The sequence below is a fragment of the Festucalex cinctus genome, chromosome 4 (assembly GCF_051991245.1).
Source record: "Festucalex cinctus isolate MCC-2025b chromosome 4, RoL_Fcin_1.0, whole genome shotgun sequence".
In the NCBI taxonomy this organism is placed as follows: Eukaryota; Metazoa; Chordata; class Actinopteri; order Syngnathiformes; family Syngnathidae; genus Festucalex; species Festucalex cinctus.
This window is the reverse complement of record NC_135414.1, coordinates 30,591,979-30,605,477: the sequence shown is the minus strand read 5'-3', so window position 1 is coordinate 30,605,477 and position 13,499 is coordinate 30,591,979. Positions and strand designations below refer to the sequence as shown.

Sequence of the window (13,499 nt, the reverse complement as noted above, 5' to 3'; positions counted from 1 at the left end):
TGAGCCTGACGGCTGTTGAATGAAGACATGCTTTGTTGTGCTCCGCAATAAATACGCCATACTTGGCTAAAGGAACTTCATCTTTCCGTCATCCATTCATCCGAATGCATCGTTAAGATGCCAAAACTTAACAGTTCTACTCTGATATTCGTGGGCACAACCAACAACACTCGCTTTTGCTCAATTCTTTCAATTATTTTATTCTTTGCGCTTGATGCGGCTCTTAGAAAAGGTCCTACAGATAAATTTTCATACGTCACAGCATGCCACGATTATATGAAAGAAGGGTTTTAAAACAAAAAACAAAAAAAAAACGTTTTTCATAGTCGTCTTTTAGTAATTGTCTACACTTGTAGTTCTTTTCTTTTAAATGATTTTGATGATGAGGACATATACGCTTACGACGCCAATATTATCAACGCACGTTCACATCACGTGTTCCTTTCATTTTCGAAAACCGTGAACGTTCGGCAACGGAATTCATGTACACGTTTCCAGTAGGTGGCGGTAATGCACATAATTGGCAAACGGCCATAAAAAAAAACTCTACAAGAAGAAGATGACGCATGCGCAGTTGCACACGGCAGCTTTTGTCAGCTCCGCTTGTCGTAGTTTGGATACGGCGCGTGCTCCACTAAATAATTTCTTCTGAAATAGTACTGAACGTATTAAAGCTCCGACACAGTACGTCCGTTTCTATTTAACTGGACTAGAACCTCATAAATGACATCTTCGTGTCCGGGTGAACTCGTCTGGGTGGACGTTGAAGCTTCCCTGGCTAACTTAGCTTAGCTTGCTCGCCTCCCAGCTAACAAAGACAAACGTGAGATCGAAACACATCGCAGAAGCGACCAAGTGAGTACAAAGTGTTGTGATCGTCGCGTGAAAATGTTTGCAAGGAAGACGGCAGAGTACAAGGAGGAACTTTGTGGAACAAAAGAGGACGTCAAGCCACAACGTCACCTACTGGACGCGCTTTGCAAGCAGCCTCGAGTTGTGTTACACAGAGCAGGTTTGTTTGTTTGTTCCCTTCTCTTCTCACGTGGATTGTCCTGGAAGTTTTTTTTTTTTTTTTTTTTTTGCCACGACTCGTTGTTTTGCCGTGAATAGCGCGAGAATTGCAAGTACAAATTCTGCGTCAGTCACTGTCCAAACATGGCCGATACTGTACTTCATGGAAAAATATTCATAAATAAGTACTATAAAATCATAATTGCTCAACCTAAATTGACATTTCTTTTCAGGAAATAGTTAAAATTAACCATTTTAAGGAATAGCTTGTGTTCCTTTCATATGCTTCATGTTTCTTAAAATTACAAATTGTCAACATTTTGTTTAAAAATAAAATTGTCATGTGGCCAATGGGAAAAGGCTGTTTTTAGTGGCCCAAATATTACAAAAAAAAAGGACATTTTAGGATTTTTATTTTATTTCTGCAATAATTTGCTCACAGTTAATCAAATCACCAGAATCTAATTTCAGCCATCACTCGTCAGAACATGAGGGCCCTTTGGGGACCCGAATCGAAATAATGGCACAGGGCTCATATGTGTAACCCGTACATCCATATTTCATATGTTATAAGCATATATTTCAGATTTTGTTGCAATGCAGAAGGTAATTCAATCTTCTCACCCCAACTGACTTACTTATACAAGCCCTCGCAAAAAGTATGACATCACCAGTCTTGGGCGAGCACTCACTCAGATGTTTCATTCTGTAGATCAAACTCGGATAAAAAGCATGAAACAGTCGTAAGGTCATTCCAAAGTGCAACATCTTGGCTTTCAGAAACACTAAAAGAAATGAAAAACATTGTGCTAGTCAGTAAATGTTACTTTTATAGAGCAAGTGCAGGGAAACAATATGGAATCACTCCATTTTGAGCAGAAAATAAGGACACACCCAGTCAATTTCCTTTCCTTAATTTGGCACCTGCCTCAAATTACATCTGCTCGTTAGTCAGCAGTTAAAAACAGTGCAGTTATCACACCTTGGAGGTCTGCTCGGACCACGGTCAAGCACCATTAAAAAATAAATAAATAAATAAAAATAACATCTGAACGATAATCCGAACGTTAGCTCCAATTGCAATCAATTCTGGGCTGGCCCTCCTGATCAAAACTGACTTTTAGTTTCTTGTTTCCTGCAGATCTCAAAGATGATGACCTTGGTCCTGGGCAGCAGAAGCAAGATTGCGCTCAAATAAAAGAAGAGGAGGAGCCAGAGCCTCCTCATGTTAAAGAAGAGGAAGAAGAGCCGGAGGATGAGATCACCAAGTTTGTATGGACTGGTGCCAATGTGAAGAGTGAAGATGCTGATGGGGGAACACAATCAGACGGCTTCATACCGCCACTTTCAGATGGTGACGACATAACGTCACAGTCTCCTGATGATGATGAAGAACACTCTGAAGGCGGCATGACATGTCACACTGACAACAAACGTGTGAAATATTCTCAGTGTGACAAAACGTTTTTCAACTACGACTCCTTGAAAAGACACACAAGAACAGATAGTGGGGGAAAACCCCTTGCCTGCTCAGATTGTGGTAAAAGATTCCATTACAAGTCTGAGTTAAGACGGCACACACTAACGCACACTGGAGAAAAACCTTTTCCCTGCTCAGTTTGTGGCAAACGGTTCCCAAGAATGTGGAATTTAAGAGCTCACTTAAAAACACACACTGGAGAAAAACCTTTTGCCTGCTCCGATTGTGGGAAAAGGTTCCCAATCAAGGGCAGCTTAACAAAGCACAGAAAAACACACATTGGAGAAAAGTCGTTTGTTTGCTCAGTTTGTGGGAAAAGGTTCTCTCGAAAGTGGGATTTAAGAGCTCACTTCATCACACACAAGGGAGTGAAAACATATTCGGACTTTGCTAGGAAGGGACTGTTTATAAGGAACACAAGATTACCCACTGGGGAAAAGCCTTTAGCCTGCTCTGATTGTGGTAAAAGATTCCAATACAAGTCTGAGCTAAGACGGCACACACTAACACACACTGGAGAAAAACCTTTTGCCTGCTTAGTTTGTGGGAGAAGATTCCCAAGAATGTGGAATTTAAGAGCTCACTTAAAAACACACACTGGAGAAAAACCTTTTACCTGCTCTGATTGTGGAAAGGGGTTCCCAATCAAGGGCAGCTTAACAAAGCACAGAAAAACACACATTGGAGAAAAATCTTTGGTTTGCTCAGTTTGTGGGAAAAGGTTCTCTCGAAAGTGGGATTTAAGAGCTCACTTCATCACACACAATACAAGGAACACAAGATTACACACTGGGGAAAAACCTTTAGCCTGCTCTGATTGTAGTAAAAGATTCCATTACAAGTCTGAGCTAAGACGGCACACGCTAACGCACACTGGAGAAAAACCTTTTGCCTGCTCAGTTTGTGGGAAACGCTTCCCAAGAATGTGGAATTTAAAAGCTCACTTAAAAACACACACTGGAGAAAAACCTTTTACCTGCTCTGATTGTGGAAAGGGGTTCCCAATCAAGGGCAGCTTAACAAAGCACCAAAGAACACACACTAGGGAAAAACCGACCTCCTCAGTTTGTGACAAAATGTTCACGTGAAAGGGCCCATTAACGGCTCACTTCAAAACACACACACACACACACCAGATTAGTAACGTATGTAAACGGCAGTTGATCGTCGGTTGAGATATGCAATCAAAATTATTTCACATTGAACAAATGCTGGTTGAATATAAACGCAGAACAATTCTGAGGTCTGCACTGTCGGGTCAATTAGTGGAGTCCAGATTTCCAAGCAAACATGGTGAAGCAGCATTTATCTGTAAATCTGCATGCAAATGAAATAAACCACCTGCAGAGTTGAAGTCAGCCTGAAGTGTGAATGCCCCCCACCACACACACACACACGCACACACACTTTGATTGAGGGTAAAGTTTTAATGATGTCGATTTTTGCTTCTGAATGTCATTAGCTATTGTGTTTTGAAATTCATTTGTGGTTTTGTTTGTTTGAAGCACATTGACTTTTCTTGTGTATGAAAAGTGCTCTAGAAATAAAGGTGCCTTGCTTGCCTTACTGTCATTTCAAGTTTAACAAAACATCAACACACACACTGGAGATAATTAGGTTGAATCAACAATCCCCCGCAAGGGAGCACAAGATTTGCACCACCACGTCTTTATCTCACTTGGTTGGCCTTTCGGTGCACAGTAGGCGTTAATCATAGTCTGAAAACAGTAGAAAGAAAATTGCAATATTTTGAATTATATTAACATTGTCAGCACATACGTGTTGCCTTTTGATGCACGCTTAAAACATCAATACAAAAAAAAAAAATACTGCCAATGACGTTCTAATTTATCCAGACTATGACTTGCACATGCCTACTCACATCCACATCGTGTATTTAATTATTTTTAATTATCGAAAACTGCGATCAATCGGCACGAGAATTCATGTATACACTTCTACTCATTTTACAGCAGAAGCATAAGTTACTTAGAGTACAATTTCATCATTTCAGGAGTTAGGTTGATACGCATAACTTGTTTGCACTCTATAAATGTTCCAAATTCCCCTTCATCAGAGTTATAATAAACGCAGCAAATTTGCTCTACATAAAAAAAATCTGTCTTATAAAGTCTCCACGAGGATAGACATCATTCAGCTGCTTATGTATTTAATTTTTCTTACGCGCACACTTTTTCCGGCACAATCTCTACATTTTGTCCTAGTTGAGTTGCTGTAGCTTGCTATCAAAACGGCCAGCCGATTGGTTGCGCATGCGTACTGCAGATTATGTTGGCCCCGCTGTCTGTGACTTGGACACGCGTTTCATAAAATCATTTTTGATCGAATTACGATTAACCGGACAATAGCCTCGACACAATACGTACTTCACTACTTTACCGGACGAATTAAAGTGCATCTTCGTGTCCGGATGAACTCGTCCCGGTGCAAGTTTAAACGTCTCTGGCTAACTTAGCTTCGCTTGCTAGCCGCTAACAAAGAGACGCGTGTTAGCAACACCTCCCGAGCAAGAGATTGTGGTTTCCGCGTAAAATGTGTTCAAGGAAAACAGCGGATTACAAGGAGGAACTTTGTGGAACTAAAGAGGACATCAAGCCACAACGTGGCCTCCTGAACACGCTTGGTAAGATGGAACCACGAGCTGTACACGGAGCAGGTTGGTTGACATTTTCGGCCGATAACCCTCACCATAAACACCGGTATTAGGAATTTCATTAAACTTGCTCTAACTTGTGTTTTTATTTCATTCGGTGGACGACTTTGGGAGCCACAGCCTGCCAAATGACATTTTTAGCAAAAAGGGTTCTATTATATTGGGTCAATCTTCAACAAATCTGCAAAAAGTATCCATACCTTAATGTACCATACTGCAAATTAGGAATTTCACCTTCAATTCAATCAGTTTTCTTCAGTTCAGCTTCTCTTACCTTGAACGTTGCCAAAACGTTTTATAAACGATAATACAAAGCATCAAAGTGACAACATGAGTCCGAGCAAAGGTTGACTTTTGTCTTCTTGTTTCCTGCAGACCTCAATGAAGATGATTTTGGTCTTGAGCAGCGGGAGCCAGTGACCCCACAAATTGAAGAGGAAGAGGACTCAGAGACTCAAAACATGAAAGAAGAAGAGGAGGAGGATGAAATCACCAAGTTTCCATTGACTGATGTTTGCGTGAAAGTTGAAGAAGATGATGAGGATGATGATGATGGAGGCTCACGATCAGACGTCCTCTCAGCTCCACTTTCAGTTGGTGACAACATGACGTCACACTCTTCTGACTATGATGATGATGATGAAGAACACTCGAAAGCTGATACAAGTCACACTGACAACAAACAACAACGCTGGAAATGTTCTCAGTGTGGAAAAACTTTTTTCAAAAAGTCAAACTTGAAAAGACACACAAGAACACACACCGGGGAAAAACCTTTTGTCTGCTCAGTTTGTGGGAAAACGTTCACCACGAAGCAACAGTTAACGAGCCACACACGATCACACACTGGGGAAAAACCTTTTGTCTGCTCAGTTTGCGGAAAAACCTTTTCTGACACGTCAAGTTTAAGAATGCACACAAGAACGCACACTGGAGAAAAACCTTTTGCTTGCTCAGATTGTGGTAAAACATTTTCTGTTAAGACAAGTTTAACAATGCACACAAGAACGCACACTGGTGAAAAGCCTTGTGTTTGCTCGGTTTGTGGTAAAAGATTCACCACCAAGGGACATTTAGCAAAGCACACAAGAACACACACGGGGGAAAAACCTTTTGACTGCTCGGTTTGTGGGAAACGATTTAGCACAAAGGGAAATTTAACTAGCCACACTAGAATACACACGGGGGAAAAACCTTTTGCTTGCTCAATTTGTAGTAAAACGTTTTATAAAAATCCAGATTTAACAAGACACTTAAGAACGCATACTGGGGAGAAACCCTTTGCTTGCTCATTTTGTGACACACAATTCAGACAGAAGGAACAATTAAAATTACATGAACGAACGCACACTGGAGAAAAACCATTTGCATGTACGGTATGTAATAAAGGGTTTTCTACAAAATGGTACTTTAAAAAACACACAACAGTACACACTGGGGAGAAACCCTTTGCCCGTTCTGTTCGTCGTAAAACATTCACTCACAAGGGACATTTAATAGCACACACGAGAACGCACAGTGCGGAACTACCCTGCTTTGGCTGCTCAGTTTGTGGTGACGCATTTTCGCAAAATCTCGATTTAATCAGTAGTCACCTAAGGACACACACCGGAGAGAAACCTTTTGTTTGCTCAGTTTGTGATAAAAAATTCACCGCGAAGGGACATTTAACTAACCATACACACACGCGCACGAGGGGGAAAACGTTTGCCTGCTCGGCTTGTGCTAAAACTTTTTCAACAAATCAAGATTTAACAAGGCACTTGAGAACACACACCAGGGAGAAACCTTTTGCCTGTTCAGTTTGCGGCACACAGTTCAGACAGAAGGCACATTTAAAAGTACATGGAAGAACACACACTGGAGAGAAACCTTTTGCCTGTACTGTATGTGATAAAGGGTTTTCGACACAAAGTAACTTAAAAAAGCACACAAGAAGACACACTGGGGGGGAAAAGTTTTGACTGCTCACCTTGTCGTTAACTGTTCCTTAAAAAGAAGGGAAAAAAAAGATTCATAACAACTAGCAGGTTAGCTGATCTTTTCGCTGCATGTGCTGACAATCAGACATACTTTCATGTACATACTTGTACTCTGCCAAATGTTATGGCGTGAGTGACTGTTTATTGTTTCGAAATGACCTTATGTTGTGTTTATGTAAATAAAATAACGTTGAGTGCCATTATTAGTAGTATTATTAACCTATCAATCAATTAATTCAATTTATTTCACTCTTTAAAGTAAAAGAAACGAAAGGGGACGGAAAGAAGTAAAAGTAAAAAAGAAGTAAATCTTATTATTATTTTACAGTATTATCATTGACTTGACTAGTATTTTGAGTTTATAATTTCAAATGAGCCAATGATACAATGAGATGAAGACATTTGGACCAACAAGTTGGAGCGAAGCAACCGCATGTTGGCACCGAAATGAAAGCAAAAAAAAAAAAAAAAAGTGGCAGCAGGTGTGACGTCACTCCTGTCAACGGAGGCGCATGTTTGCCTAGCCAGGAGAGCTTGCATGCATGCCCCATTTTTAATTTTTTTTGGACGCGCTTATAATAAAGTGTAATCGCACATCCACTACAGTAGGTGGGTTACCCTAAAGAGACACCATAGGGAAATATTTAACAGAGATGCAAAGAAAGGCTGAGAGAGACTAAAAACCTGCTTTATTCTTTGTAAAAAATGTAAATTTCAAATTTTAACAAGGACACATTGGTTGAGAAACATCGACGTAGGTGATTGTAAGCTGCAAAGTTGATTTAAGGCATCTGGACGAGTGTTGACCTAAAATGGCTGCTCCCTCTCGACAAAATGGCGTACTTTCCGTAACGCCTCGATGGCGACACCATGTGCCCACATGTGAAACTGCATGAAGAGCAAGGAGACTTGCAGCGTACCAACATCGCCCACTTATCAGACGAATTTGGGGAAAATGTGTCCTCAGCCGATCGGAAACCCAAACCGTAATTTGAAACTCGTCGTTTTAAAACCCGAGCCCTAATTTTAACACCAACCATTTGGCTTCAACAGTTAACGCAACTCTACTCGAGCGCTTTCTACTGGCACCCATATTTTGATGGGCGTTGTCTCCCTCTGCTGGTTATTGTTTTTTATGTTTCCGGTAGGTTGCTTTTCTGATGGTGCGGATTTTAGTCAGTCATTTACTAATTTCTCCAAAACATTCATCTGTTTTCTGAATTGTTTCTCCTCACTAGGATCGAGGGACAAATAGATTAAATTGAAAAAGGCATGATAACATAATTTTCCTGATTAAAAAACATAAAATAAAATAAAATACACGAGATCTTGAGTGACTAAATGATCCATTTCAGTCAATTTCTTTGCGCTGTACTTGTGTCCGTGCGCGATAATAAAGATCCATCTCATTCCACGTCTTCCTATGATTGATAAATAGAATTGAGGAGCACTGCTAATTGCACTGATTTGAACACATTTTTGTTTAAAGGGAACAAAGTGCTCTCACAGACACCATCTTTTAACATTTTTTTTTATTTTTTTCCCCCAGAGGTCACAAAATGTGGTTACGGCATCTTGTGATTTCCTAGTTATGCTGTAGAAATGATCACTTGAAAATGACGCCTGCAGAGATTTGTAGAGATTGTCAGGGCAGCTTTATTTGCACATTTTTAAACGGATGTAATTTTACACAGTGGTGCTTCACACAGTCCAAAGCACAGCACCTAAAAACATTACAAACAATAAAAAAAATTAAAAAAAAGCTTACAAAAATTACTAAAAGAACATAAACTGCCAACATTTAAAAACACTTAGGTTTCCAGGCATTTAAAGCTAAAGTAAAGAAATAAAAATTAGTTAACTAAAATGACTAAAATACCATAGAGTGAAATAAATTTAAAACGCTTAAAAAAAAAAAAAAAAAATGGTTACAAGAAAAAAAGCTAAAGTTTTGAACCTGGGTTTAAAAACGCTCGAGGCTGACTTCACTTCTGTTGCCAGCTTATTCTATTTGTGTGCAGCACGACATCCAAATGCCTCTTCACCGTGTTTGCTTTGAACTCTGGACCCCAAATAATTGACTGCTGGGCCCAGAGCTGCACTTTCTTATTATTTTTCTTATTTTGCAGCTTCAACTGCTCACTGTTCTTCTCGTGAACAGAGTTGTCTCTTAAAAAGGAACACCGACTGGAACGTTCTTGCATAAAAAAATTGGTGCTGGTTTACAAAATAATTTGATACCCAGCGTTTTCACGTCAGAAAATGATCAACTCGAGTTTCATCACCTCCGTGATACTATTTTCATTCCGGACTACTTTGTCACTTTCTGCATGTCTTGGTCCTTTGCTCGTTGCTTTGACTGCTGTAAATAACAGAGAGCAACCTTATGTCACTATGCAGAATGCATTGTCAGGTAGACAACAATGGTGACACAAATGAAAATCAAGCTATTTAAAAAAAACAAAAAACAAAAAAACGCTAACTTGTGTTTCTACCGACCCAGAAAAAAAAAAAAAATCATATAGAGCAAAAGATGTGTCATTCCAGTCGGTGCTCCTTTAAGGCTTACCAGAAAATCTTTGACCGCGCACACGGCAACTGAACAAATTTTCTCCAGTGTGCGTCGAGATGTTTTGTTAAACTTGACTTGGCAGAAAGCCTTTGGCCACAAATCGAGCAGCAAAAATTATTTTCCACAGTGTGCGTTTTTTTGTGCGCTTTCAAATTTCGCATTTTTCTGAATCTTTTACCACAAAATGAGCATTCAAACGGTTTCTCAGCAGTGTGCGTTTTTGTGTGTGTTTTTAATTCTTCCTTTGTCGAGAACTCTTTATCACACGCCAAACAGCAAAAAGGTTTTTCCGCGGCGTGTTCTCTTTTGTGTCTTTTTAAGTGTTTCTTGAGTGAAAATCTTTCCCCACAAACTGAGCAGCGAAAAGGTTTTTCTCCGGTGTGTCGTCTTGCGTGTTTTTTTAAGGCTTTCTTTAGGGAAAATCTTTTATCACAAACCGAGCAGGCAAATGGTTTTTCCTCAATGTGCACTTTTGCGTGCGTGTTCAAACGGGTCTTTGAAGAAAATCTCTCGTCACAAACCGAGCAGGCAAAAGGTTTTTCTCCAGTGTGTGTTCTTTTGTGTACTTTTAACCTCGACTTTCGTGTGAATATTTTAGCACAAACTGAACAGGAGAACTTTTTTCCTGGCATGTGTATTCTTATGTGTCGATTTAAATTAAACTTTGAAGAGAATCTTTCAACACAAACAACGCAGGAAAAGGGTTTTGGTATGCTGTGTGCTTCCGAGTGTCCTCTTAAACACTCCTGACGAGAGAATATTTTCTCACAAAGACCGCGAGTAAATTGTCTTCCTCCCATGTGTATATTTACGTGTTCTCTTAAACGCACATCTCTGGAGAATCTTTTGTCACAAACAAGGCAGGCAAACGGTTTTTTTTCAACGTGTGTTTGAAAGTGTTCCGCTAAACTCGACTTACTCGGGAATCTTTTTACACAAACGAAGCAGGCAAAAGGTTTTTCTCCGGTGTGCGTTCTTCTGTGTCTCTTTAACTGTAATTTTCTCAAAAATGTTTTCTCACAAACTGAGCAGGCAAATGTTTTTTCTCCAATGTGCGTTCGTGTGCGTTTTTTCAAGGATAACTCGCTAACAAAAGTTTTGTCACACCGATCAGCGCGATACGTCACGTCACCTGTAGAGCGTTCATCATCTTTCTCGTCGGCGGTGTCCATTTCAGAAGAGAGTGACCTCATGTCGTCTGAAAGTGGAGACCAAAGGTCGTCTGATGGCGACCCGCCATCATCATGGTCACGCGTCAAAGCGACACTGATTTCATCATCGCACACTTCTTCTTCATTATGAGGAGGCTTTGATTCCGTTTGGGTAAAATTTGACCGCTGCTGCTGCTGCTGCTCAGGACCAAGATCGCCACCATTCGGGTCTGCAGGACACAAGAAGACCAAAGTCAAGTTTGCTCAGTCACATCACATGCTGTGGCCTTGACGTTGTGTATTATTGTTTCTGAATGTTATGGCAACGTTTAAGTTCATATAATATGAACTGAAAAACCACCATGACCTCTCCATTGGAAACATGCACCATTTTTTGTTTTTGCCATAAACTGATACTAATGGCCTTGTCACCACTTGGTCTGTTATTTTTAAGCCTGGTTCACACATAGAGAATCGGGCTGTTTTTGTCCCGATTTTGCCCCTTCCCAAACCAAGGACGTCAAGCGCCCGACAATCTTTTTTTGTCTTTCAAGTTTATCTTATAAGATTATTGTGAAATATGTTATGAGTGGATTTGTCCCGATAATTGGGTCCAAAACCAGTCGGGGGCCGACAATGTTAAATAATGAACATGTTCAATATTTACGACAAAAATCTCAACGTCGGCGGGGACGCCGAGTTGCGCCTGCGCCACCAACTGCGACGTCAAACGGAGGCGCCCTAACTGACAAAGACGGAAGTGAGCGTGTACCGACCAGAACCACAGTCAGTGAAAACTTGCCGATTTCAACCTCCCGCTGCTCTTCTTTAGCGTGAGGGGGATCCGGGTCCTCTTCCTTTTTAATTTGTCGGGAGTCCCGCCAAGGACGGAGATCTTCTTCCTTAATGACTACAACACACAAGAGGACAAATCAGAATGTAAAGGGGATTTTTTTCATTATTTTATTATTATTATTTGCTACTGTAAGAGATATCTCGAAAGCTGCTCTCCTTTTCTCTAAACGGTTCTTAATCTGGGCTCCATCGAACCCCAGAGGTTCCGTGAGTCCGACAGTTGTGATGGTACGTCGTCGTGTGATTTCTTTTTTATTGTAATCCCTTCATACTTTGCCACTACATTCGTGGACATTTTCCCCTCAGTTGCATACAGGCTTTAGGATTAATTTGTAATAAGTGGAAAATAAAACTGTCCACCATGCATGTGTAGCGGCAACAAACTGTGATTTAATGGCAGATCTGCAAAATGTATTGATGTGGGCACCACTGTTTAGGGATAGACCGATAATCGGCCGGGACGATTATCGGTGCCGATATTTGGCATTTTGACAAATATCGGCATCGGCCATTTTTTGAATCTGAAGGCCGATAAAGCTCACTGAGCAGGGAATACTTGCGAACGTAGCGAATTTGGGGTTTTCATCAGGATTTGTAAGATGTTCGCAGTCAGTTTTTATTTGTCGTAAACACATTTGGAACATATTCACACCATTTTTCACCGCGAAAATCTTTTTGAAACGTTTTTACGAACCCTAACAAAAACCCCAAATGAGCTACATTCGCATGAATTTGTTACTCAGTGAGAAATTATATATAGTTTAACCCCCCCCCCCCCCCCCCCCATTTTACTGCAAATGAATATCGGCTTGAAATATCGGTTATCGGCCTACTTGACGACAAATAATCTGTATCGGTATCGGCCTTGAAAAAACCATATCGGTCTATCACTAGTAATAATCTTTTCCTGCCTCATATCATGACACAAACAGGAGTATCAGGCAAGCATAACATTTGTCTAAAAACAACAAAACATGTAAAACATGAACTTTTAACATTTTTACAGTGCAAATGTGACAGTTGCCTAACACATTTGAATTGCAACAAAAATACACAATGTAAAGTCAGGTGACTAATAAACGCCCTTCCCCGTGCAGTTACAAGAAACATGCCTGCTGTTGGTTTTTAACAGGTACAGATCAGAATACTATATGACTGGTCATGATTTGGCATATCTAACCCTAACCCCCCGACAGATTTGGGACGTTAATATATTTGATTAAATGTACCGAACAACTGAAATAAGGAGGATTTCATTTTTGTTTTTTAAAAAGTATGTGAACCAACCTGCTCTGTGTAAGACAACTCGAGGTACCAACTCGAAAAACTGACGTTGTATTTGTAGCTGGCTGTCCTCTTCAGTTCCACAAAGTTCCTCCTTGTACTCTGCGGTCTCTATTGCACACATTTTCACGACACGTCCCGAACATTTGACATTCACTTACTCTCGTTTCTTCTTAGCGGCGTGTCGCCCTTTGTTAGCGGCTAGCAAACTAGGCTAAAAGTTAGCCAAAGAAGCTTCAATGTGCATCCAAAAAAAAAATCTTCCAGACACGAAGAGTTCATTGATGATGTTCTAGTTCAGTTAAATCGAAATTGACGTACTGTGTTGAGGCTTTAGTATATTTCAGTATGAATTCGCGAAGAATTGCACGTGTACAAGGAACACGTGTCCAAGCCACGAGCTGCTGTACCAGTAGTAAGCAGTGCGCATGCGTAGCAGTTTGAAAACCGCTACAGCGAGCTACGGCATCTGCACTAGGACGAAATACCT

The 13,499-nt window shown here is 40.5% G+C and overlaps 3 protein-coding genes across 4 annotated transcripts; 2 read left to right on the top strand and 1 right to left on the bottom strand.

Moving 5' to 3' along the window:
- Positions 1–511: 511 nt before the first annotated feature.
- Positions 512–4,054, top strand: LOC144018098 (uncharacterized). Its single transcript, XM_077520243.1, has 2 exons — positions 512–1,012; positions 2,153–4,054. The coding sequence occupies exons 1-2, from the start codon at positions 889–891 to the stop codon at positions 3,577–3,579; spliced, it is 1,551 nt and encodes a 516-aa protein (XP_077376369.1). The 5' UTR covers positions 512–888; the 3' UTR covers positions 3,580–4,054.
- A 709-nt stretch (positions 4,055–4,763) lies between these two features.
- On the top strand, positions 4,764–7,347 carry LOC144018095 (uncharacterized). Of its 2 annotated transcripts, none has more exons than XM_077520239.1 (2): positions 4,764–5,135; positions 5,541–7,347. In XM_077520239.1, exons 1-2 carry the CDS (start codon positions 5,045–5,047, stop codon positions 7,127–7,129), a joined length of 1,680 nt encoding a protein of 559 aa, XP_077376365.1. In that variant the 5' UTR covers positions 4,764–5,044; the 3' UTR covers positions 7,130–7,347. The 2 variants fall into 2 exon arrangements, with proteins under 2 accessions (XP_077376365.1, XP_077376364.1); XM_077520238.1 differs by having other exon boundaries at positions 4,764–5,168.
- A 1,432-nt stretch (positions 7,348–8,779) lies between these two features.
- Positions 8,780–13,409, bottom strand: LOC144018096 (uncharacterized). The gene is made up of 3 exons (XM_077520240.1): positions 13,013–13,409; positions 11,673–11,780; positions 8,780–11,100 (listed from the first exon to the last, which is right to left on the bottom strand). Exons 1-3 carry the CDS (start codon positions 13,131–13,133, stop codon positions 9,713–9,715), a joined length of 1,617 nt encoding a protein of 538 aa, XP_077376366.1. The 5' UTR covers positions 13,134–13,409; the 3' UTR covers positions 8,780–9,712.
- Between the last annotated feature and the right edge of the window lie 90 nt (positions 13,410–13,499).